Source organism: Triturus cristatus, chromosome 4_2 (genome assembly GCF_964204655.1).
Source record: "Triturus cristatus chromosome 4_2, aTriCri1.1, whole genome shotgun sequence".
Classification (NCBI taxonomy): Eukaryota; Metazoa; Chordata; class Amphibia; order Caudata; family Salamandridae; genus Triturus; species Triturus cristatus.
Window position 1 is genome coordinate 698354008 of NC_140586.1, and position 25693 is coordinate 698379700.

General features: G+C 47.9%; 1 protein-coding gene across 4 annotated transcripts in view; it reads left to right on the top strand.

Moving 5' to 3' along the window:
* USP24 (ubiquitin specific peptidase 24) overlaps positions 1–25693 on the top strand; it is a 2082369-nt gene that overhangs the window by 750576 nt on the left and 1306100 nt on the right. For all 4 annotated transcript variants that reach the window (XM_085602520.1, XM_085602518.1, XM_085602517.1 and 1 more), the window contains exons 35-36: positions 7089–7244; positions 24592–24662. In XM_085602520.1, the coding sequence (XP_085458646.1) occupies positions 7089–7244; positions 24592–24662 (227 nt within the window). The remainder of the gene's footprint in view (positions 1–7088; positions 7245–24591; positions 24663–25693) is intronic.

Consider the following 25693-nt stretch of genomic DNA (forward strand, 5'->3'; position numbering starts at 1 on the left):
TTCTGGTGTGAACTTGGTTCGCAGACCCACCTCCGGGGTTGGTATTGCTGGGGTATCTATTATAAGGTAAGGGATCTATAATTAATAGTCTCTTTCAGATGAACAAGTTTCTTACCTTCGGTAACGATATATCTGTAAGAGACATATATTGGGTATAGATTCCTTACCGCATTTCAGTGTGCAGGGAATGTCATTTCCAAAAATGACAGGTTTCAAGCTCTGTAGGAACCGTTGCAAACAAATGTCTGTGACAGATCCCCACCAGATATGCCTGTGGTGTCTGGGGTCGACTCCAAAGCCTCCAGAGACTGCATGTTGATGTACGCCAAAGGCCATCAGGGACTGCGATGTGAAGCTCTATGTTGCCAAGCACAAAAAGACTCCTTGTCGGAACCGTTCCAAGTCACGGTCAGCTTCTAGAGTCCTCTCCCGTTCCCAGAGTCATAGAGGCCGCCCGAGAGGTCGATCTTCACCGATGAAATCATCAAGTAAGTTTAGAAAGAATCATCAAGAAATTGAATTTGGATTCTGCTCCCTTGCGCTGCTGTCATGAGCAGGCTGGGGCGGCGGCCCTCATCTCGATCTCGCTCCCTAAGTCACCCAACCCCGGGGCAATCCCACAGTTGGTTCCTTCGTAACCCAGAATCCCCAGACCTGCCACAGCACACCAGATCAAAGAGTTCTGCGTCGTCTTTCCCCAGCTCTTTGGATCCCTACCAACTCCTTTGGTGCACCTTGGGGCCCCAAGGAATTGAGAGACTTCATCTGGAGTACCGAAGATGCGTTCCCCATTGGTGCCCGTTGGATCCTCTGAGCCCATCTTGCCTCGAACTCCACTTAGGACTTGTCTTCTGGTGCCACGACCCATGATGCCCCCGGCATCAATGTCGACTCCATCTACTCACGAAGAGGATCTCCCGATTGTTCTATACAACGCTGGTCCTACCTCGGTTGAAGGCAACCACATTCGACCCGAGACACCTCTTACCCCACCTGATTTGCTACCTCCACAAGGGACAGAACACACTTGACATTCCCTTTGTGGGGTGGACTCCGACAATGACTGTGACCAGGGTAATGGGTTCACTCAACCCTGCAAGGATAATTGGTATGAATACCTAAGGCAGTGGTCTTGATACCTCCCCTCAAACAGGTCTCCGCTCGACCCCTTGATCTGCAACTGAGGAGTCTGCCTCCTATGCCATGGTGATGCGTAGGCTGACTGAAATCCTTGACCTTCACCATGGAGGTTAAGTCCAATATCTTTGCAGTATTCCTTCAAACAGGGCAGACATCTTCTGAGCGCCTGCTTCCATTTAACAAGGCACTGACTGATACCTTAAAGGAAGTATGTGCTAAACCTTGCTCCGGTCCTGCAGTCATTCAACAGATTGCCAAGCACCATCGCCCTGCTCCAGACAGCCCTGCTTTTTTTTCATAGTACCCTTCACGGACAGCATGGTGGTGCACATTTCTATGAGTGGCTCGTTTTTCTTAGAAATGTTTGTCAAAAAATTAGCGTTTACCAGCCTGGCCCTCCGATCCATTAATGCCAGTTTTGTTAGGCTGATTCTCCCACCCCCTTGGGATTTAGTAGCATGCAGCCTTGGGATGTAGTGGCATAAATCCTCCTTAGTGTCCCCATAGACCTTCGACCGGTTCTCGCTCAGGCGATTCAAGATGGCTAAGATGCGGTCAAGTTCATGATTCGTTGTGGCTTGGACACCACCAACTTAATTGGGCGGGCCATAGGCACCTCTGTTGCCATTCGCCCCCATGTGTGTCTGCTGACAACTTGGGTTCTCAGATGATGTCCAGTTCTCCCTGATGGATCTACCCTTTGATGTGACTCACCTCTTTGTAGAGAATGCCGATATCACTTTTTATCATATAAGTTAAGCAGGACTACTGGACACTCTTTGTGCCTTTGTGCCCCACCTTGCCCACCACAACAGTTCCATCTCTCCTTTTGTAGCTTTGGCCACGGTGACCCCTACCGCCAGTCTGTCCAGCCTCCACAAGTAACCCAGCAGTTTTGCATTGCCAAGGTCAACATGCTGCTCATTCTATCTTCCCTCCTGCAGCCCCACCTCCCAAACCTCTTTAGCATGCACTTCCAGGACCACAGCCACCCTGGGCTGACAGGCAGTAATATCAGACAGGATCATTCTTCAGATTGTTCGCAGGGGCTATGCCTTGCCCGATCTTTACTCAATGCTTCACCTTTCTACGTCCCCCCCAATGAATAATAGACCATCTCTCTTTCTTGTAGCAGTAAGTGCTCACCCTTTAGGCCAATGTGGCTATTGAGAGGCTGCCTGTGCCATAATCGGTCGTGGTTGCTATTCCCACTACTTTCTGGTGCCCGAGAAAGATGGAGGCCTACAACCTATTTTAGACTTGCTGCCCTCTCAATTCCTTCTTCCAGAAGGAGAAATTCAAAATGCTCACATTGGACCAGATCTTGCCTGCCCTCGACCCCAGAGACTGGATGGTACTGTTGGACCTTCAAGGACCCCTAGTTCCATATACCTGTCCTGCCAGCCAACCAGTGTTACCTGCTGTTTGTATTGGGACCGGAGCATTTTCAGTTTGCTTTTCTCCCTTTTGGTCTCACAGGTGCCCCTCGGTTGTTTATGAACGTGATGGCAGTGGTGGCAGCACATCCTGAGAGGTCAGGGGTGCCAGTCTTCCCCTATCTCGATGACCGGCTGATGAAGATGGGCTTGCCCTAGTCAGCCGTCATCTCCAGAGTACAGCAAACCTGTTTGAGGCTCTTTATTAACATGCCGAATACACACTTGATGTCTCTTCTCAGATGCTCCCCTTCATCATAACCATTGTGCACACGGTTTAGTTTTGTGCCGTTCCCCCGAAATTGAGTTCAGGGCAGTCAGGTTATGATCCCGATCTTTCAGCCTTGGTCATGGATTTAAGTGAGGTAGACTCTAAGGCTGCTGGGCTTTATGTCCTCCTGCATCCTGCAGTTCAAACACTCTAGGTGTTATATGCATGCCCTGCAGTGGGATCTGAAGTCGCAATGGGCCTAACATTGAGGGGACCTATCCAATCTCGTTCAGATTTCCAATGAGACTGCAAGGGATCTGCAATGGTGGTTGCTGGATCACGATTAGGCCTGCGGCAGACCCCTCTCCCATCCACACCCATAGCTGCCCGTAGTGACAGATGCGTACCTTCTGACCTTGGCCGGCCACCTGAGAAAGGTGGAGATAAGCGGCCTCTGATGGAGTCCCAACTCCATATCAACCTTTTCGAAGTGAGGGCCATCAGCATGGTTTTGAAAACCTTCCTTCCATCCATCAAATGGAGATTGATACAGGTGCTCACGGAAAACACCACCACCATGTGGTACTGCAACAAAAAGGGCAGGGTGGGGTTACGGACCCTGTGCCAGGACGCCTTGCCCCTCTGAAAGTGGCTGAAACACCAAAGAATTTTCCTGGTTATAAACCATTAGGCAGAATATTTTAATGCCAGAGCCGAAGAGTTCAGCTGTCTGCACCTAGCAGATCATCACTGGCATTTACACCTGGAAGTGGCCAGAGGTCTCTTCCGCAAATGAGTAGAACTTTGACTAGATCTGTTTGCCTTTGCAGATAATAAGCAATGTCTGCACTTCTGCTCATTGGAGCTTCCAAGGCATCTCTCACTTGGAAATGTGTTCTGCCTCGAGTGGAACTCTGGACTACTGTATGCCCTTCCGCCAATACTACTCCTGACCCAAATTCTCAAGAAAATCAGGAACGGCCAGGCCCAAGCCATCCCAGTGGCTCTGGATTTGGCAAAGCGAGTTTGGTACCCACAGCGTCTAAGCTTTAGCATCTGTTCTCTGATCAGGCTGCCCCTCCAGAAGGATCTTCTGTTGCACCCCAAGACTGAGTGGTGGGCAACTGAAAACCTGTGACCTTCTTCTGCAGGTGGTTGATGTCATTTTGGCAGCCAAGCGTCCCTTGATTAAAACTGTATATGCCTGTTAGGACAAATTTGTGGTTTGGTGTGGCACATGCCAGATTGATCAACTCCAGGCCAAATCATCTGACGTTTTCTTGTACGATTTGTTTCTTGCCCAGCTAGACTTTACTTTGGGCACATATAAATATTATCTTTCCACCCTTTAAGCCTTCTTACAATTGCCACATTATCCCTCCTGGTTTAAGTCACCAGTTATGATGCGATTTTTGAAAGGGCTTCGACATGTTTCCACCTTTTCTGTTTTGTGATGCACAAATGGGACCTTAATCTGGTCCTTACTTACTTGATGTGCACTCTGTTCAAACCACTTCACAACTCTCCACTATCAAGCTGGTGTTCTGTGCTCTTCCTCACCCCTCTAGGATGTAGGAGAGACTCCCGCATTTGGACCCCAAGAAAGCACTGAGTTTCTGTGTAAATCGTACCAAAGAACACCAGGTGGACAATCGGCTCTATATGCGGTTCGTTGGGACAAAAAAAGCAAAGGATGTGCAGAAGAGAACCATCTACCTCTGGATTGGGTTCTGCTTTAGGATGTGTTATACACTGACTAAAAAGCATCTTCCGGAAGGACTGCGTACTCATTCTGCCAGGGCCTAAGCTGCTATCACTACATTAGCAAGCGGAGTCCCTGTCCTAGACATTTGCCAGGTAGTTACATGTGCGTCCCTCCATACATTCAGGAAGCACTATTGTCGGGACAGTCAGATTCGCAGAGGGGCATTTTGCCCACTCAGTTGTGCAGCACTTTCATAGACACTCCTCCAATAGGTGAAGAATCTGCAGCTAGGAAAATCTATCAAAAGAACAAGTTCTTTACCTTTAGTAATGCTCTCTCTGTTAGAGACACTAACTCGCTGCAGATTCCTCACAGGCTCTCCCATTCCCCCCCATTCTGTGAATGGACTTCATCCATTAATAAGATTCCAAGTCTAGGAATCTGCACACTTCTCCTGACCAGTTCGCTCTGTGTCTAGGGTCATGAACAGCCTCGAAAGAAGCTGATGTCAATGCACATGTGTGGCACCTTTATGGGTCCTACACTTCATTTCCGGAACGGAACAGCATCAGTGTGGAGCTGCGTGGCACCACTTTACGGCATGCCGAGAAACAACTGAAGGTTTCTGGATCCAGTTTGAAACCTGGTGAATATTCAAAAGATGAGGTATCTGCAGCTAGATAGAACATTACCGAAGGTTTGTAACTTTTTCTTCTGCCTCATACTTAACTTTTTTTTTCAGAAGACTACCCTGAAAGAGTCCATCTGTTTTGAGACTCTCCCAATTTTGTCAGGGGCCTGTATAAAGTACTAAATGACTATGACAGTGTGTGGTGTTACTTGTTTTCTAATCCAGTGTGTTTTCTTATTGGTCCCGGTCTAGAGAGGTAAACGCGGGGGGGGAGGGAGGGGGGTGTGCTGCGCTCAATGGACTGGAAATGGTTTACATCAATCCAATCGTTTATTCCATCAATCCATTGTTGGAGTTCCCGTTTTAACTGCTTAACATTAATTTAATGAAGGATTGAGCAAACACAATGTTCAAAGATTTAGTTTGATATTCAGCAGTGAAGTGTGCCTACTCGAGAAAAATATTTGCATGTCTGCTGTTTTTATCCACAGGCCAGTTCAATGCATTTCATCAGTACTTTAACAGGATTCATATAATGAGCTGATGGAATGTCAGTAGTATGCCTATACCAGCTACATTGTTGTCCTTCTCCATAAAGTGCTAGCTACAGACTGATATCTTTGGCCATGAGATAATAACTAACATGGCAAATAGTGTTAATTTGCGTTGCAAGTTCGTGACTTCTACCTATGTGTCAAAGGTTTAAGACATCCCTTGCAAAGTGCATTCCCCTAGTTTCTAGGAAATGGAGAGACAACACTGACTATGATTAGCCTAAATGCCTGCATAACATTTTGTAACATTCCATACAAGATTGACGCATTCCAGTGATGATTTATTCTGTATGTTAGTCCATCCTGACGAAATAGGGGGTTGTAAGTGCAAGGGGAAGCTGGAATATTTATAGATCCTGCACTCTTTATTGTATCCATTTGTGACATGATTTGAATTATAAAGCAGACTCTGTTGCACAGAGTGGTCATAGAGCTTAAACATTGGACAAAGTAGTAAAATTATAGGCTCGGTGGACCAAATGTTATAAAATAAATTTAAGACAATGAAGTATTGAGAGGAATAAGATGGGAAACAAAATTTTAAAGGTTGCAGAATACGGAGTTGAAGATTTTAGAGTTGTCTCAGGTGTTGTAGCACGTGTGTTATAAGTACAATCATCATCATCATCATCATTGTTGTCTGTATCTGACATCTGTGTGTATCAAGCATGAACCCTATCTTAGGATATCAGGGAGGCCAGAAAATGAAGAGGGGAGGCTATAGACACATTTTGTTACATCAGAGATTGGTATTGTTGTCACTATACACATCAGCTTCATACGGAGAATGTTGAGACAATCGCCAGAAATAGAGAATATAATTATAGATACTCCAGAGTCTGGCTTACAAAACTGTTTTATTTAAACCAAAGTCCTCTAAGGAGCCGCTTTAAGAATGTCATCTTACAAATACTGCTTTTTATTTAGAAGAAGAGTACTTCTAGAACGAAAAAGGGCACTGTGAAATTTGAGTAAGAACGCCTCAAAATGAAAGGATAATAAATGCATGTAATTACCTCCCAATATACTCAATTGGATACAAAAAATGTGCCTCTTCTAATTATCACCCTGCAGTATTCCATAGACTATAATACAGCAAAATGTGTATAGCAAGCTGCTGTTTCAGTTCTGCTTTTTATAATCTGAGTTTCGTAGTCCTCAATTATTGGATTATATTTGAAAGTGAGCAAGTTAGCAAAGTCTGCACCAGTTACTACTATGTTGTTGGATCCAGTGATGGCTAGGCTCATAGCCCTAAGCCAGTTTTCTTGAATTCTAAATTTCTTGGTATCCGACAATATCACATTTAAAATTTGGAAATAACCTGTGAGGAACTTGCTGGAAGATTTGCGCTCATTTAGCACACTACTTCTCAAACTCATTATGTTTTTTGTTTTCATTTGAAAAACAGGTAGTAACTGCAGCTCTGGAAGCGAAGGGGAAGCAACATCACTGCATGCAGGTGTCTGTGTCAGACAACAGTCTGTATCCACCAAAGATGCTATTATTGCAGGAGAGGCTTTGTCTCTTCTCGTCACCTGCCTGCAGTTACGAAGCCAGCAATTAGGTTTGTACTAAATGTAATTTACTGTAACCATAAGTGTTTCGAATTTTGAAATATCAGATAGTCAATTTTTTTTAACCATGTATTTCTTGAATGCTATGCTCTGAATGAATTTGCAGCCATAGCTATCCTCTTATTTTCTTTTGCAACTGTTTCCCATCTTTATGTCAAAGCTCTTTGTTGGCCAGCTAATGCTTACGAACAGTCAACAGCTCTGATGATTAATGACTACCATGAAGTTGTGTAGTGTGTAACCTATGTTGGATGGTGTATGGGGTTTATATGATTGTACATATTCAGTCCTTAAATGCCTGGCTGCTTACTATCTCTTTGGCGACCGTGTTCAAGTGTACTTGGTAGAGATTTTGTTGCCGATATAGCAGACAGTCGAGCAGTCCTAGGCTAGCTAGGTGCTTGGTGGGTGCCTGAAAGTAGTGTGATATTTGTGCGAGGATGTTTGATGTATGGGCTTGTTCACATTTTGTCCAGATTTGTCACTACATATGTGCTTTTGAGTAAGGTGTTTGTAACAGAGTTCGGAGCACATGCAAACTACCATTGAATGCCTGGAGTGTTTGGTGTCATACATGGTGGTCAGCAAAGTTTCATAGCCTGTTGTTGTGGGTAATATTTGCATACAAGGCCAGTTGTAGAATTATAGGCATGAATAGCAGACATGCTCTGGTTAGTGTAGAGTTTACATGGCTTTATCTCCCCATGATCTCCAGGCCAGCCCTTAAATGGATATTATGAGGTGGGTGGCAAGTGGTGTAATGATGTTTAGGTGATAAACCTCTGACAGAGATTGGGAAACATGTGAGAAGCTTCAGGCTTGATTTAAGGTTTCATTATTTTGGTGTAAATGAACAGGAGAACAAATGTTTTGCCGGATCAAGAATGTGCTACTATGGCTTTTCAGCTGCCATTTTTGCCGATATTATTGCGTATCAACAAAAGGCTTTGCCAGAGCCAATAAGGCTCGAAGACTAGACCGATCTGCTTTGCCAAAACTTGTTTTTATTGATATCTCTGCTACCTATCTGGTTTAAGCCCTGAGGAGTTAAGGGATTATGGTAGAAAGCCTGTTGCAGGCTTGTTTTGGTGTGGGGGCCTGGCCCAATGAATTACCCCCCCCCTTTTTTTCCCTCCATTATGTATAATGAGCTTTTGGTGTGGGCGGTGGCGGGGATGGGGAGGGAGATTGGGGGTATACCACCCCCATTTGTCCCCTAAGGGTACAGAAGGACTTTACTTTTTGTTTTGAAGGTAGCACTTGCCCATACTTTCAGAGGGGGTATTGCTCTCACCTCCCTGGTGTCCTGTGCAGTGAGCAGTGTTTGGGGGCAAATGCATGACCCCTCAGCGCAGATGACCGTGAAAGCAGTTGATGCCCAATGGTTTTCACTTTTGTCACTATGACGTCAGCGTACCATGCTCAATGCACATCACAGTGACAAAAAAGATCAACTTGAACTTAGCCTCCCTGGCCTGTAAGACGCAGACATTGACATTTCCTTCCCTGCTGGAGTTCCTATAGGTCACACAGATGGGTCTTGCTACACTGTGCTTTTCATTTCACACTCACGCCATTTTGCCCTACCCCTATCCCCTCCACCCTCCCCTTTCTTTGAAATACACGTTGGCTGCTGAATGTTTTGTATTGCCCAAGATTTTCCAGTAAGTAAGAGTTTAGGAAAATTTTGGCTCATGGTGGATTTATAAATAAATCATTTACTAATTGGGTACTTTGCCAGAGCTATGTTACCTGAATATCTAGGGTAACTGTCACTGCTCAAGCCCACCTCCCTGAGAGGTGCGGATTTGGGAGTCTGCAGAAAGATATATCCATAGGAAGGAAAAGTTACTTTCCTTTATCTGAAAGAGACACGTTAGTGATAGATTCCTTACCTTAGAATAGCCCCAGGCGTCAGACTGGATCCGGAAAGTTTTCGTCAGCAGTACCCCAGCGCGTCGGTAGGTGTTGTTATACGGCTCCGCATACATCGTTGGCGTCGTAGTCGCTGGAGCTACTTGGACCCACCCACGCGCGCTGACGTCAGGTCTTCCTTTTTTTGCGCCAGCAAGCGCAGATCCATAGAGAGCGGTACCCTCAGTCATTTTTTGACTGAGTTTTTGGGGACTTTTGTCTCTGTTTTTTTAATACTTACTCTCTAGGTGCATAGGGATGCCCGGTTTAAAGTCTTGCGCAGCTTGTCCCCGCACGATGTCGGTGACGGATCCGCACTGTGAGTGTCTTTACTGCCTGGGGCGTGACCACGACTCTGAGTCGTGCTCCCACTGCGGGGCCATGGGTCCGAAAACCTTGCGGGAGAGGTCCCAAAAGTGGCTAGAGGCCATTCCAGGTCTTCGCACTCGGAGTCAGGTAAGGCGAAGCTCAAGAAGTCGAAGAAGCACCGTCGCTCTTTGCCTTCCCCTAGCCGGTCACCTCCGCAGTTTCCGATGACCTACCCGCCCATTCCGGATCCATCGGCGACTCTAGCCCAGCTGCAGGAGTTCCTGTCAGCAATGGCACATGTCTTTGGACCGTCCGGCCCTGCCGGTGCGCCTTCGGGCCCCGCGAGCCCGACTGGGGGTCCTCGTTCTTCAACGTCGCTGGCTCCGGCCCCGACATCGTCAACAACTTCGGTCTCAACGCCGAGAGACCCCCATGGAGCCACGCATGGATCCCCGTCCATGTCTGTTGGCTCAGGACGACCTCCACCGACAAGGGCGGCGCCGCCACCGGTGTCGGCTGACGCCGTCCATGGCCTCCTCCCCGGGGCGGGAAGGGTGTCGACCGACGACAATTCCGACGCCGTTTGGGTATTTCTATCCCTTTCTTCAACCACCTCCTTATGTTCCACCTGTTCGGCAGGCTGTGGAGGACGGGGAGAGCTTTGAGGGGTCTGAGGACCCTCTCGCAGCACAATGCAAGTTAGACCCGGACTGGGATGAGGATCTGGGCGATGAAGGTGACCAGGATTATACTCCTGAACCTGGCTCACTGTTTCCTTCTACCATGGCTACGGAGGAGGGTGGTTCCTTCTCTATGGTGTTACATAGGGCAGCCGAGGCTCTCCACCTCGAGCTTCCTACTGTGGCCGTCAGGACTCGCATCCTGACAGAGGTGCTTTGGCCGGCGTCTTCTTCTACGGAGCCGTTGCTGCCCTTTAATGATGTACTCTCGGATGTTCTTTTGGACACCTGGTTCAGGCCCAACACAGGGGCTCCTGTGGATATGAACGTGGCCCAACGCCATTGCCCGGCCCCGGGCGACCCCCTTTTCCTTACCCAACACCCCACCCCTGAGAGCTTGGTTGTCCAGGCCTCTGTGTCCCCGAGCACGATCCCTTCCACACCACCGGACAGGGAATCTAAGAAACTGGAGCAGTTTGGGAAAAAGATTTTCGCTGCCGCCAGTTCAGGACTGTGCGCTGTGAACACCGCATGTCTCTTGGGCCGTTATTTCCATTCTGTGTGGGATACGGTTGCGCAAGTGCTGCCTCAGTGTCTGGTGAAGGCTCAGACAGTACTCTCCCAAGCTGTTGGTGAGGGGAGAGACACAGCCAAGTTCACGATCCGTAGTGGTCTTGACACTGCTGACTCGCTGGGGAGGGCGATTTCCACGACATTGGCGCTAAGCCGCCACGCCTGGCTGAGAATGACTGGCTTTTCTGGGGATGTCCAGAACACATTGATGGACATGCCCTTTGATGGCACTCGCTTGTTTGGCGATAAGGCGGATTGCGCGTTGGAGCGTTTTAAGGACTCGCGGGCTACAACCAAATCTTTAGGCCTTTCGGCCACACGCACTCCTTCCACTTCTGCTTTTCGCTCCTTTCTTGGTCAAGGAAGGGGCGCCCAAGCACGTTAGTTTCAGAGCCACAGGCCTACAGAGCAACAGTCTCAGCGCAGCCGTGGATGTGGGACCCGTAGAGGCGGGTCACAGGGCCAGCGTGCAGGTCAGTCAACCACCCCCCTGCTGCCCCTGCCTCCATACCTTCCTAGTCTGGTGTTTCAGGCCCACCAGACGCCAGTGGGTGGCAGGATTCGCCATCACCTCCACCACTGGCGCACCATCACATCGGACAGGTGGGTTCTGCAAATTGCCCGGAGGGGTTACTCCCTCCCCTTTGGGACGAACCCCCAGCCATGCCACCTCAGTATCACCGCATGTCGGGGGATCACTTGGCACTTCTCCAGCAGGAAGTTACGGCCCTCTTGGCCAAGGGGCCATCGAGCACGTTCCGATGCCAAAAGTAGGTTGTGGTTGTTACTCCCACTACTTCTTGGTTCCAAAAAAGGACATAGGCCTGCGTCCTATCTTAGACCTTTGGAACGTCAGTCGTTTCTTCCGGAAGGAGAAGTTCAAGATGCTCACACTTGCTCAGGTCTTGTCTGCCCTCGACCTGCAAGACTGGATGGTAGCGTTGGACCTGCAGGACGCGTATTTTCATATCCCCGTCCTGCCGGCCCACTGGCGTTACCTGCGACTCACGGTAGGACAGGAGCATTTTCAGTTCACCGTGCTCCACTTTGGCCTTACCAGCGCCCCTCGGGTGTTCACCAAAGTGATGGCGGTGGTTGCAGCTCAACTGCGCAGATCAGGGGTTTCAGTCTTCCCCCTATCTTGACGACTGGATGTTGAAGGCGGGCTCGCCCCAAACAGTCTTCTCCCACCTCCAGACTACGACTGACCTCCTGCATTTGCTGGGGTTCTCCATCAACGTGCCGAAGTGTCACCTGATTCCCTCTCGGAAGCTTCTCTTCATCGGAGCAGTTCTGGACACGTCACAGTTTCGGGTTTATCCTCCCGAACAGCTAATCCGGGACATTCAGGCTATGATTCCGATCTTTAAGCCCTTGTCCTGTGTTTTGGTCAGGATGACCTTGAGGCTGCTGGGCCTCATGGCCTCCTGCATCCTGCTAACCAACCATGCCAGATGGCATATGCGGGCTCTACCATGGGACCTGAAGTTCCAGTGGGTGCAGCATCAGGGGAACCTGTCCGACTACGTCCAGATCTCGGAGGGCACTGCACAATTGCAGTGGTGGTTCACGAATCAACATTGGGTCAGCGGCAGATCCCTCTCCCTTCCCCAGCCGGAGCACACAGTGGTGACGGGTGCGTCCCTCCTGGGATGGGGTGGCCACATCGGAGAGGCGGAGATCAGAAGCCTCTGGTCTCCAGCGGAGTCCCTGCTCCATATCAACCTTCTGGAGCTTCGGGCGATCCTTGTTGCACTGAAGGCATTCCTTCCCCCTGGCAAGGGGAGGGTGGTGCAGGTTCACGGACAACACCACCGCCATGTGGTATAGCAACAATCGAGGTGGGGTCGTGGACCATATGTCAGGAGGCTCTGCGCCTCTGGACATGGCTGGAACATGAAGGTATTTCCTTGACGGTTCAACACCTGGCAGGTTCTCTGAATGCCAGGGTGGGACGAACTCAGCCGCCGGTGCCTGATGGATCACGAATGGCATCTTCACTCGGAGGTGGCGGGTGGACTCTTTCAACAGTGGGGAAAGCCTTGGCTATATCTATTCGCCACGAAAAGAACGCGCAATGTCATCACTTCTGCGCGTTGGAATTTCCAAGGCGGCACTCGCTTGGAGGCGCTTTTCATCACAAGTTGAGCTGCAGTTTATTGTACGCCTTTCCGCCTATACCACTTCTACCCAGAGTGCTGAAGAAGATCAAGCGCGACCGGGCCCAAGTCATTCTTATGACCCCGGACTGGGTTAGAAGAGTTTCGTATCCCGAGCTACTCAGTATGAGCATGGATTCTCCGATCCAACTGCCTCTTCGGGAGGATCTTCTGTTGCAACAACAGGGGACGGTCCTCCACCCGAACCTGTCCAGCCTCTACCTACATGCGTGGAGATTGAGCGCGACAGTTGATTCCGTTTGACTTGCCTCCTGAAGTCTGTGATGTCATTTTGGCAGCCAGGCGTCCCTCCACTAAATCGGTATATGCCTGCAGGTGGAACAAATTTGTGGCATGGTGTACAGTAAAGGCTGTGGATCCCCTTTCTGTCCCTCTTTCAGAGGTCCTTTTGTTCCTTCTTTCTCTGGCCCAGCAGGGCTCTGCTCTGGGCACTATTAAGGGCTACCTTTCTGCAATTTCAGCCTTTCTCAGGCTTCCTGATCAGCCCTCTCTTTTCAAGTCCCCTGTTAATAGATTTCTCAAAGGCATTACTCACCTTTTCCTTCCTGTTCCGTTTGTGATGCCGCAGTGGGACTTAAATCTGGTTCTTACTTTTCTGATGTGCGCTCCTTTCGAGCCGCTTCACAACTGTCCTCTTCATTTATTAACTTTGAAGACTGCTTTCCTGTTTGCCATCACCTCCGTTAGGCTTGTGAGTGAGCTCCAGGCTCTTTCCTGTAAGCCTCCTTTTCTGTCGGTTCATCCGGACAAGGTTGTGCTTCTCACTCGGCCTTCCTTCTTGCCAAAGGTTGTCACTGCCTTCCTCATTGGGCAAACTATCACCTTGCCCACTTTCTTTCCGCCTCCGCACCCTTCCAGAGAGGAAGAGAGGCTCCATCGTCTGGACCCATAACATGCGCTTTCATTTTATTTGAATCGCACACAACAGTTCCGGGTGGATCACCAGCTCTTTCTTGGCTAAGTAGGCGCCAAGAAAGGCTGGGCTGTACACTATCTTGTGTATCAAAGCCTGTTATTCTTTGGCTAAAAAAGAACCCCCGGTGGGGTTGCGTGCCCATTCTACCAGGGCGACAGCAGCTACTACTGCATTGGGACGTGGTGTCCCCCTGCAAGACATCTGTCAAGCAGCCAGGTGGGCACACTTTTACTAAGCGTTATTGCCTTGACAGTCAAATCCGGAGAGACTGCTTCTTTGGCCGTTCTGTTCTCCGTGACCTTCTGGTGTGATCTTTGTTCGCAGACCCACCGCCGGGGTTGGTATTGCTGGGGTATCTATTCTAAGGTAAGGAATCTATCACTAACGTGTCTCTTTCAGATGCACAAGTTACTTACTTGTATAACGATATATCTGGAAGAGACATTAGTTAGTGATAGATTCCTTACCGCCCCACCTATCCTCCCCGTTCTAAGAATTGATTTCTAGGGTTAAGGTCATCCCTTTCAGGGCCCTAGTTCCAATGCACCAGTGGTTAGTATCTTGCATGGCTCTCTATTCCTAGCGCGTAAAGTTTGTGTACAGAACTGATGTCAGAGTGCTTGGGTACGTCTAAGTAGCTCTAGCGACGTCATATCAGCTTCTACGACGCCAACGACGTACGTGGAACCGTACGATGACTCCTTCCGACGCGCAGGGGTAGTGCTGACGAAATCTTTCTGGATCCAGTCTGACGCCTGGGGATATTCTAAGGTAAGGAATCTATCACTAACTAATGTCTCTTACAGATATATCGTTATACAAGTAGGTAACTTCGCGTTTTGGCACACATCTTGTCAGTGCCTTTCAAAATAAAATAAGAAAGTGATCTAATGTTATTAAAAGACAAATCTCCAGTCTAGAGAAAACAGAACTGGTTTAAAAGGTGGTGGTTTTTAAAAGGTGTTTTTTTTGTAACCAGTTCCGTTTTCTCTAGACTGGAGATTTGTGTGATAACAACATGAAAACGAGCACTACTAACTGTTCCTTTTTAATAACATTAGATCACTTTCTTATTTTATTTTGAAAGGCACTGACCAGATGAGTGTGCCAAAACGCGAATACCAGCACATGCCCATTGAGGCAGGATGTATTTTTCTAACCTGCATTTCTTTTTCTCTAATATAGATACTACGTGTTTATCAATAACCGTATGTATATAACCAAGTGCGCTCAATAGGCGCACGTTATTAGTCTAATTTTTCACCTTAATTTAGGTTTCTGCACGGAGTGGTACACGTGGGGCTGGATCCCACGCTGTCCTGAAGAAGAGATTAGGGGATACCTCTAAACATGTTGACAAAATAATAGGCAATATAACTACATAACAGTTATATTTTTCCTGTTATTAACCCCTTTTTATCTTACCAGCTAGGAGTAGGAATAAATTAACTCACTAGTTAGGTATTTTTAACTAACACAAACACCACTTCCCCAACACTGCACAACACATAGTTTCACACAAAAAAGTGCTCCTACGTGAATCTCGCAAGTCGTAGCACGCCCCAAGCAGTAGATTCTTGGGATGGCCCCAATGATGAAGCATGTCGCCTATGGGCAACCCTGGGTGAGTGAGGGGACTCTAGAAAAGCATTTTTCTTTTCTTTGTTGAGGCCCACCAATTTGGTGAACCCACGTTCTGTTGACTTAGGCTAGTTTCTCATGATCCATTATCTATGGATCAAATTGAGTGTACTTCAAGGGAAAGTAGACAGGAGAGGTGGTTCTGGGAGCCATCTACTTGCAGACATCCAAAACATGGGAATTAAAGAGAGGACAGCCTTAGTACCTTGTGTGAGCGACTTCTCAAGGGAAATAGAAAGGGACACCCTGACACAAGACTGGCCTTGTACTTCAGAGAGACTTCTGTCTCTGGCTCCCAATGCCCTCAAATTGTGCCTAATGGGAGTGTTATGGAAGGACAAAGATTATACTGCTACAGAGAGATGGAAACGCTGTGGCCAAATTAATCTGGAGACAATTGAAAGAGAAGCCAACACCTTGTTCAGTACACTCGTGGCCACACTAACATCACACAGTGAATAGTACAAACTAAATGAATAAAACACATCTTTTATTGTCTCCTTCTGTATGGAGGCAAAGGTTAGTACAACAGGAAACTCTGTACAAGTCAATCATGGGGCTCCTAGATCTTTATTCCTTATGTGGAGGGTACTCACACCCTTATTCCAGTTTACAGACACACAGTGGTTCTTGTAGAGGGTTATTATGTCTATTAGATATGATGCAAGTCCGAAGTAAGATTTACAGCTTGGAGCCCTCCGCGGTGACTGGGTCAGTAGAAATCTGTGAAGGGTGATATGATGAGCCCAATAACAGAAATGCAGCACGGACCTGCCAGGTGCTAGCGAACTTGCAGATTGCAGGCCAGAGCAAGCTTAAATGAAGGAAATAAAGTATGATGCAAGATCTAGGCTGCCTTTAAACTTGGAAATTGAATATGGGCAAAACCAGATAAGAGAGTGAGCAGGTGTTTTCAGCCTTCTGGAATAGTAACCTGATGCCCCTGTGTCAGACTCACATCGACTGGGCCCAACTTGAAATGTCTCTGGCTCGGAGCCAAGATGCCACTGGAGAATCTCGTCTTGATGGCAGGCCAACCCTTGTGCGCATTTGAGATTCCTTCCTAGGGGCTGTCTTGAGGTGGGGAAAAGAGAAAAACTTGCATGGAAGGCCACCCCAGCAATGGAAGGCCACCCCAGCAGCACGAGTTACGACTGAGCCTTTTCTAGGGTGCAAATCTAGCCTCAAATTAATTGTTACTAAAAAAACTTACTGATAGGAGAATGGTTACTACATTGCTCACAAGAGAAAACAGCTTGTAGTCCAATAAAGTAGTAAAGTTGATGCCTCTTTCTCAGCACCACAGTACATTGTTTTGCTGGCTCAGCTCATACCCGGGGCACCTACAAGAATAAACTGTAGTACTTTTGCTTCATAATCTTTAAAGAGGATCCCAGTCAGCCATTCCAAGTCATAGGATTTGGTCAGCTGGCATGTTATCCCATTCACTGTCTATAAACTACATTGTAGGTGCATTGGTCATTCTGCCGTTAATAATTTGTATCTGTGGCTAAACAAAATACTGACTAGAAATTCAGATTTTCGATCTGTGGTGCCAGCCTTAGTCTTATCCAGGTTATGATTTGCAAATGATTTGCAAGAGGACATCATTTCCCATCACCACAGGTAATGACATCACGGCACCCTGCACTCCTCCCCACTCCCAGGACCTACTTAATGGCAGGTTCAACACGGACACACAGAGGGCACTGAAGTCGGGCCAGTCTGCACCCAGCAGCAGGTACCGTAGTCCCATCACTGCACAGCGATACTCCACAGCACTACCTAGGATGCTAGACCCCAGATGCCGTTGCCCCAACTGCTTTCATGCCGCACCTCACAGCATGGTCGGAGCTTTCACCTGCTCCCTATGTCGGGTGTCCAGCAGCCACCCACCCACCTACACAAATACTAACACCTTCAACACTCCCTCCCAATACACATGCACCAACAACACCTACACCACAGCCTACAACACATGCCATAGCAAACTCGCACTTCAACACCCACTTGCATGCATGCATCTCAATAAACAATCACTGAAACACACAGCTGAAATATGAGACCTGCTAAGTAGCAACGCACTCAACATCCTCTTCATCATAGAGACCTGGCTCAACGCCTCAACTTCTTCCGACATCACGGCTATCCCATATGGCTACAAGATCGCTCAGCAGGACCACTTTCACAAGCCAAGCGTAGGACTCACTATCATCTACAAGGTATCCATCAAATGAACAAAATCCATAGAGAACGCCCCCCTTTTATGGACACCTGCACTCCAAGCTGCAAATCTCTGAAAATTTCACCCTGAAAGGAACACTTTCCTTCTGAACACCCAGACTACGATCCACCTTTACCAACCTCATCACCAACTTCATCGCTACCCCCACCATCGACTCCAGAGCACACATTCTACTCGGTGAACTCAACTTTAACCTGGAAAACTGAAACAACCCCTGCTTCACAGCACTCCTCAAAAGCTTGAGCAACATCAGACTCACCCAGCTCGTCCAAGAACCAACACACTTTGCAGAACACTGTGAGAAAGTGCCCTCTTTCTTGCATGGTATGCCCCCACTTTTTGCTGAATTGCTGATGTACTTTGACTGACTGTGCCCTGGACTCCTGCCAATCAGGTGCCCAAGGCCTGTGTTCCTTCCCTGAAACTGCATTGAAGCCTAAACCCAATTGGCATCTCTGGCCATAGGTCAGCCCCTGGTAAATGGTACCACAGGTACCCAGGACACTGTGACCAGAAAAAGCCCCTAAGTGCCGCAGCACTTATTGTGCCACCTTTAGAGGCCCTGTCCCCTGACACACACACACTGCCTTTGCAGACTGTGTGCCTTGGTGCAGAACAAAGTGAAGAGTCGACATGGCACACATCCCTGTGTGCCATGCCCACAAACCACTGCCCTGGCATAAATCAGTCACCCCTCTAGCTGGGTGCCCTATGCCAGTGGTGAGGGTACAGGTGCATGAGCCCTGTACCCCTACAGTGCCCAAGTCCATTCCTGGGCACTGTAAGTGCAGTGCTGCCATTAATAGTATATGGTGCTGGGAGTTTGTCATTACGAACTCCACAGCACCATAATGGCTACACTGAAGACTGGGAAGTTTGGTATCAAACTTCAAAGCACATTAAACCCACACTGATGCCAGTGCGGGATTTAATGTAAAATGCACGACAGAGGGCAACTTAGAGATGCCCCCTGAATCTCGACCTACGTCCAGTGACCAGACTGAGTGGCTGCGAAGGCTGCCACCACCAGACATGTTTCTGGACCCCTGGGTTGAGAGCTTGCTGCTCTCGGGGACCTGAAACAATGCACATCCTGGGACGAGGTGCCAAGCAGGGTTCACGAAGGAGAATCTTCAAAGGCAGCGAGCCTCTCCCGACTATTTGCTGCTTTCAGCAACTGGTCCCCACTGGTTCTACCCCCCACTTTGGGCGGGAGAACCGGCGGGAAAAACAAGTGCCCACCTCTGCCACCTCCACCCCTAAGGTGGGGGAGGCGAGGTGAAGCACAACCTCGAGTCCCCGCCATCTTGAGGATGGGGGGACCCAGCCAACCAGGGACAGGCTCCTGCCCCCCTCCCACTGGAGAGTGGCAGAATAGGGGGTGTACCCTCCCCAGGGAAGGGACCCATTGGTCCCTGCCCTTTACCTACCTGTAACGCCCCTAAATGTAGTATTTAGGGGCACCCTGAACCTTCCTTCCTCAGATCCAGCAACCACAAGAAAAAGCAGAGAAGGACGAGAAGCTTTGCAGAGCTAACAAGAGGGCGACGCCCACTGACTTGGCCTCAGCCTTACTGGCCTGTCTTCCCTCGAACCTGCTCCTGCAAAACCCTGGCATATCCAGCAGACAGCAACCTCAATAACCCAGAAGGACCTGCCTTCCTTCACTTTCCAAGCTGTTTCTCCCGTGAACACCGGACATGTTTGAACTGCATCTTCTGGTGCCAGCCAGGAACCGCAAATCCCGCACACTCTGCACCCGCCGAATCCGGCCCGAGCTCGAGTGGACAAATACCACGAGGAGGCCCCCCGGCGATCCTGACCCGAGATCCAGTGGCCCCTGACCTGCCTCAAGCCTCCTGATGACGCCTGCAGCCTCAATCCAGAGGACCCCCCCAACCGTGACCAGAGCGGGTTAGAAAATCCGATGTCCCAAGGCACCCCTGCACCCGACGCCCCACGGCCTTGTGTGCCCAACCCAGCGGTGCCTAACCAACCCTCAAGATCCCAACTTACCCCTCAAAGTGGTGGTCACTCCTGGAAGAGCCTTGTCCCCGAGCCTGCAGTTTCTCTTTGTCCCGGAGAATCGCCATAGAAATCAACAATGCATCCGGCCTCAAAACAGCACCCTGCACGGCCGCCCTTGTGCCGTCGAGGGTGCCCCTTTGGTGCTAACTTGGTCTCCAACTTGCCCTGAGCTTAACCCTAGGAGGTTTGCTCTCACAATCCCATGGCCTGCTTGCCATCAGCCACCAACCGGAGCCCCCCTAACCTCCATGGGATAACATTGGCCCTCAAGACTCTGCACCCGGCTGCCCTTGTGCCACTGGGGGTGCAACAAGAGTGCAGCACTGACCCTGGGACTGATTACCTACCTGGAAACTGACAACCTGTTTTTCCTCCTAGAATAACACTGACACTTTTTATTCCAAAAAGTTTCTAAGTGTCGACTTTTGAAAACTGAGAATATTCCTTAAAAATCACCCAATTAACCAAAACACATTTTCTCAACTGTTTTCAGGATATGTCCCAGTGCTGAATCTAGGTATCAAGCACTGAGTAAGAAAAGTATTGTTAAAGTAACTTACTGCTAAGTGAATTTCCTCCCATAGGATAACATTGGTGATTCTATGTGAAAAAGTTTGTGTCAACTTTTGAAATACAATAATATTCTTTAAAAATCGTACCTCTAACTAAAACAAATTTACTCTACTGTTTTCAGGAAATGTCCCAGTGCTGAATCTAGGATCTAGCCCTGTGTAAACAAAAGTAATCTGAAAAGTAATTAATTGCATTTTTCTTAAAAAGCCCATTCATTCAACTGTACTATACCTCCTGCTAACTGTTGCAAACCTCTTACTTAAACTGTAACCAAAATCATTTCAAGTTATACTGCAATTTTGAACTGAGTTCATACTGGTAATTTACTACTGCAAAGTATTTATATGCTTACCTGTACCAGGCTTGCTTAGTTCTAGAAATAAAAGTGTCTTTTTTCTATACAAAAACAATTGGCCTAGAGTTCAGTTCTTGAGTGTGTGAATTCATTTGCTGACTGAGTGTGTACATCAAATGTTTAATACTGTCCTCTGATACTGCCTTACTGCTCGGCCAAGCTACCACTTTAGAGAGTAAGGTTCTATCTAACTTTAATCTCTGCAGACCCTTGGACTCTATACACACTGTACCTCACTTTGGTGCAGTATATATAGAGCCAGTTTCTTAGAGACACTCACTGGACCCCATTTTCACCACAAGCGACAGCATCATATACAACTCTACCACACCACTCACATGGTCCAACCACTCCATCATCCACTTCCAAATCAAAACCCCTTAAGTCAACACCTCCCTCAGGTTCAGCATTTCAGGCCACAGCTGGGGCAAAATCACAGAAGCATACTGGCTCAATGCCCTCAGCACGGATCAACCTATCCCCACAGACGCCGTCGACAAGGACATAAACAACTTCAACAACTTGATCAAGAACTTCACTGACTCCTTTGCACCCATCAAACCCAACATAGTAGATCAAAAAAGCAGGCCAGCTGGTACACAAAAGACCTCAGAGACACCAAATGACACAGTAAATAGCTGGAAAGGAAATGGACACCCAGCCAGGGCATAACAGACAGAGCTACCTTTAAGGCTGTACTTCGCTATCACCATCAAATTAGAGACACCAAGAAAAATGCACTAGCGGACCGCATTAAAGCAAGATCCCAAAAGCTGCAAGGAGACTTTCTCGATCTTTAAGGATTTCACCTCGCACTGAGCCACTGTCCCCATAGCTGCCTCCCAACAACTCTGGCACACTATCCAACTTTTTTCACAGTAAACAAATACTGCTACTTCGCACACCAAGCCAATCCCAGAGAACTCATTGCTAACCTACTCACCACTAACCAAGACTGCCACCTGACTGAATGGACAACCTTCACCAGAAACAACATAGAGGCAATCATGCGGACCATCCACTCAGGACCAACGGACCCATGCCCCACTACATCGACAACCTGGGAACATGACCAAATGGCACCAACCTGACCCACATCAACACCGCCTCATCACTTACGCCACTTTTTGGATGAATGGAAACTTACAGAAATCAACCTCATCTTCATGCAGCCTACAGATGACCCAAATAAACTATTTGAAATATGACCCATCTCCCTCCTCCCCTATCCAGCCCAGGTGATTGAGAATCAACAAGCAACTCACAACCCACCACAAACTTCAGTCTTGTAGACAACACTCAATCAGGATTCAGCAAGAACCACAGCACTCATCATGGCCACCGCCGACATTCAAACCATCCTGGACCGAGGAGAAACAGCTGCTCCCATCCCGCTCGACCTAACCGCAACCTTCGACTCGTTCTTCCACAACACCCTCATCAGAAGAATCCACAAAACTGGCATACAAGGATCGGCTCTGAAATGAATGTGTTCCTTTCTCAAGGGCAGGAACCACATGGTCAGGCTGCCATTATTCATATCAGAGACCAAGAATTGATCTGCAGAGTGTAAGGAGGCTGGCTTAGTATATGGTACACACTTAAAGAAGGAGAGCTGCACCTTGCACTAATCCAGGCAACCCTTATGGTGATTTTAGTGGTCTTTGAAAACCTTAACTGCCCTCAGTGGTAGCTGTGGAGAGCAGCCTTCAGGCTTAACTTGGAGTGTAAAACAGCTTGTTTTAGCACGTTTAAACAATATTGCAGGTTAGCTAAAAAAAACAACAGTGTTAATAAAAAATGAGTATTTATTACACAATCACTATCACATTGGTAGACCTCCTAGCTGGAGATATCAACAATACACATAAGAATACTTGAACGAAATTAGGCAAGTAGCACGAATATACACTGGTCTGCAAGGGGAAACCAAACTATATACTAAAGAAGTGGAATGTGAACTGCAAAGAGGACATGACATGGACCAAAGAACTCAGAGGCGCTGGGAGAACCAGGAACCACCCAAGGTAAGTCCCCACGAACCCCCCCAGAGGCTGTGTGCAGTGTGGAAAGTCTATGCCACTCGGAGGTGACCAGGATGCATGGAGACACAAAGCTCGCACTTGTTTGGAAGTTCAGGAAAGTTGATGTGAACCTTGTCGCTGCAGCTGTGGGGACCAGGTGACGCTGAGGAAGACCAGGAGCCGTACATGAGCTGTCCCATGCCGGGTGTCCGTGTCCAGGTGGTCGGTGTTCGGTGGGAGCAGCAACAAGCCTTAATACCAGCAAATGGCGTGTGAGAGGAAAAGATGCAATCGTTGAGACCAGCAAGATCCATGGAACTCACCAAATGCAGCAGAGTCAGATGAGGCTCTGAGCAAGCAGGGGAGCCCACCGAAGCAAAAGACGACCTTCGAGAGGACTCGCAGCCGAAGGCAGAGGAGATCCAAGAGGACTTAAGGCAGCTCACCAAAGATGGAGGCCCACAATACAAGCAATGCATGGAGGACGCTGATATTCAAGGGGTGAGATGCTGGAGGTTGAGCTTCTTGTTGCCCGAAGATCTCTGGAGTAGAGAGCTAACAAGCCTTGGCTACGGCAACTCAAGGTCGTGCATGAACAGGGGTTTGGTCCCAGACGCTTAGATGAGGAATACTGTCCTTAAAATTGCAGGGATGACCGGTCAGACCTCTGGAGAGCCAAGAACCACTGCCTGTGTTGCTGATTCTTGGCAAGTGCATAGGACAACAGGAGCAGCTGATCAGTCGGCTTCGTTGTGGTACCTGCAGATGCAGGGGAGTGACTCTTTCACTCCTAGGGAGATTTTTTTGGCTGCCCTTGATGCCCACAGTTCTTTTGGAGAACCTGAGCAAAGCACAGACTAGGCAGAGTGGCGAGACAAGGAGCAGCAGGAGTCGTCCTTGATGCAGTCTCCATTCCAAGAGAAGTCCAAGTGTCCAGACGGTCAAAGAGTATCTTGGTTGCAGAGCTGAGTCTTGTTCGATGACAAATCTGAGGATCCACCCACAGGGGAGCCCTTAAATACAATGGACTTATAAGGGTACCACAGTAGCCAATTGTGGAGTACCAAAGTACTTACCTGAGCCAGTGTAGAGGAGAGAACACAGATGCTGGGGTCCTGATTAGCAGGATCCCAGCTCACTAGGTCAAAAACACACTGACACCAGGCTAAAAGTGGGGGTGACCATAAAAGCAGATCCTACTTTCCTACATCACCTCACTCCAATACCTTTAAATGTTGAGATTGATACCACCAGGGAAAAAATCCCAGTTCCTTAGTGGATAGTAGCAGTCAGAATTCCCCTCCAAAAAAGAACCATGGGATGTGGCCAACAATGCAATGATGAGTTGCAGACCAAGGCATGAAGTTACGGCATCCTGGAGGTGAAATCGATGGGATTGCGGTTATTGGCAACATTTCAGTGTTGTTTGATCATTTTCCTTTAAGTTTTTTGAATCATCACTGACTTGAGGGTTATAGCTAATTATATGTGTTGTATCAGTAAACTTGAATAAAAAGTTTATCCTAAAACTTTTTAGTAATACTACACACCTTGTTTTTATTCGATGGGTTCACCATCTACCCGAATGCCCTTTTTAAATGATGTCCAGAAGATAGCAATATTGTAGTTGCTCAAAATATTCGCCTTCTCCTGGGGGTAGAAAGTGGATTCTTTTGTGATTTATTTATTTATTTATTTTTTTTTTTTTTTAAAGATGTGCAAATTATATTGAAACTGCTGCATATCAAAATGACTTTTGTACAATCAGCCTCTGCTTAACAGATGTTTATGGTTTCACAATCAGGCATTGTCTTACATTTTATTCAATAATAGTGACTACAGAATTATTCTTGAGACCATTGTGCCATTTATTCCCCAACTGATATGTTTTTATTTTAGGTTCTTTCTATAACCTGCCATGTGTAGCCGACTTCACAATTGATGTTTTACTTGGATCACCAAGTTCAGAGGTATTTTGTGCATATATTTGTTTCCTATTTGACTGACATTGTATACATAATTTTGACGTTTATTTTTAAAATTGGAATGTGTTGCGTTCAAATTGGATTGATGGCAGTTTTCGTGAACAGAGTCTGACAGTTCCTTCGCTGTTTAAAATCATGATTTTTTTTACACGTTGTGTGGCTGGATGAAAAGACAACTTATAAATCATTCTGTTACGTGAGAGTGCATAATATTTGACGGTACTGTGTAAATCTAGAATGCAATATGTCTGAAAATATTGCTGTCAATTTTGTGTGTACAAATATGTAAGAAATTGTAGTTTTTTGAGTCCCATAACTTTTGATTTTATATTTGGTGTGTTTGTGTGTGTGTGTGTGTGTGTGTGTACACGTGTGTGTGTACACGTACGTACTCCGGAAGTGACGTCTGCATTACCTATATAGGCGCCACCTTGGCGTGCTGACGTCGGCTCTTTAATTTCTGTGCCAGCTAGCGCTTATCCGTGAAGAGGGCTACCTTCTGTCACTTTTTGACAGGTAAGTTTTATCAACGATTTTGGTGTAGGTTTTTCCTCAATTTCGAAGATGACTTGTGGATTCAAACTGTGTGCCTGGAGCGCGACTATGACTCGAAGTTGTGCTCTAACTGCCGGGCCATGGCTCCAAAGGCTTTGGGGGAGCGGTCCCTAAAGCTGTTTGCGACCTGGCGCTTGGCTCACCGCTGTTTGCCCTGGAGGTCTCGTTCCCAGTTGAGAGGAAGGTCCAGGCACAGCTCTGGGAGTCGTAAGTCCTCGTCCCCCCTGCTAAGTCATTGGGCCAGTCAGGTAAGAGCCTTAAGAAATTCAAGAAGTCGAAGTGTGCATCAGCTTCTCCCCATCTGCCGACTGACTTCATTGAGGAGCCTTCTCTAGGCGACTGCGACCTCCCTGGCTCTGGCCCCCGTGCCGAGGCTCCCGATTTCGCCGGAGGCACCAGCCCCATCCTTATCCACGACGACCCGGAGCCGTATTGATGCCTACCAACGCTGATTCAGTCGC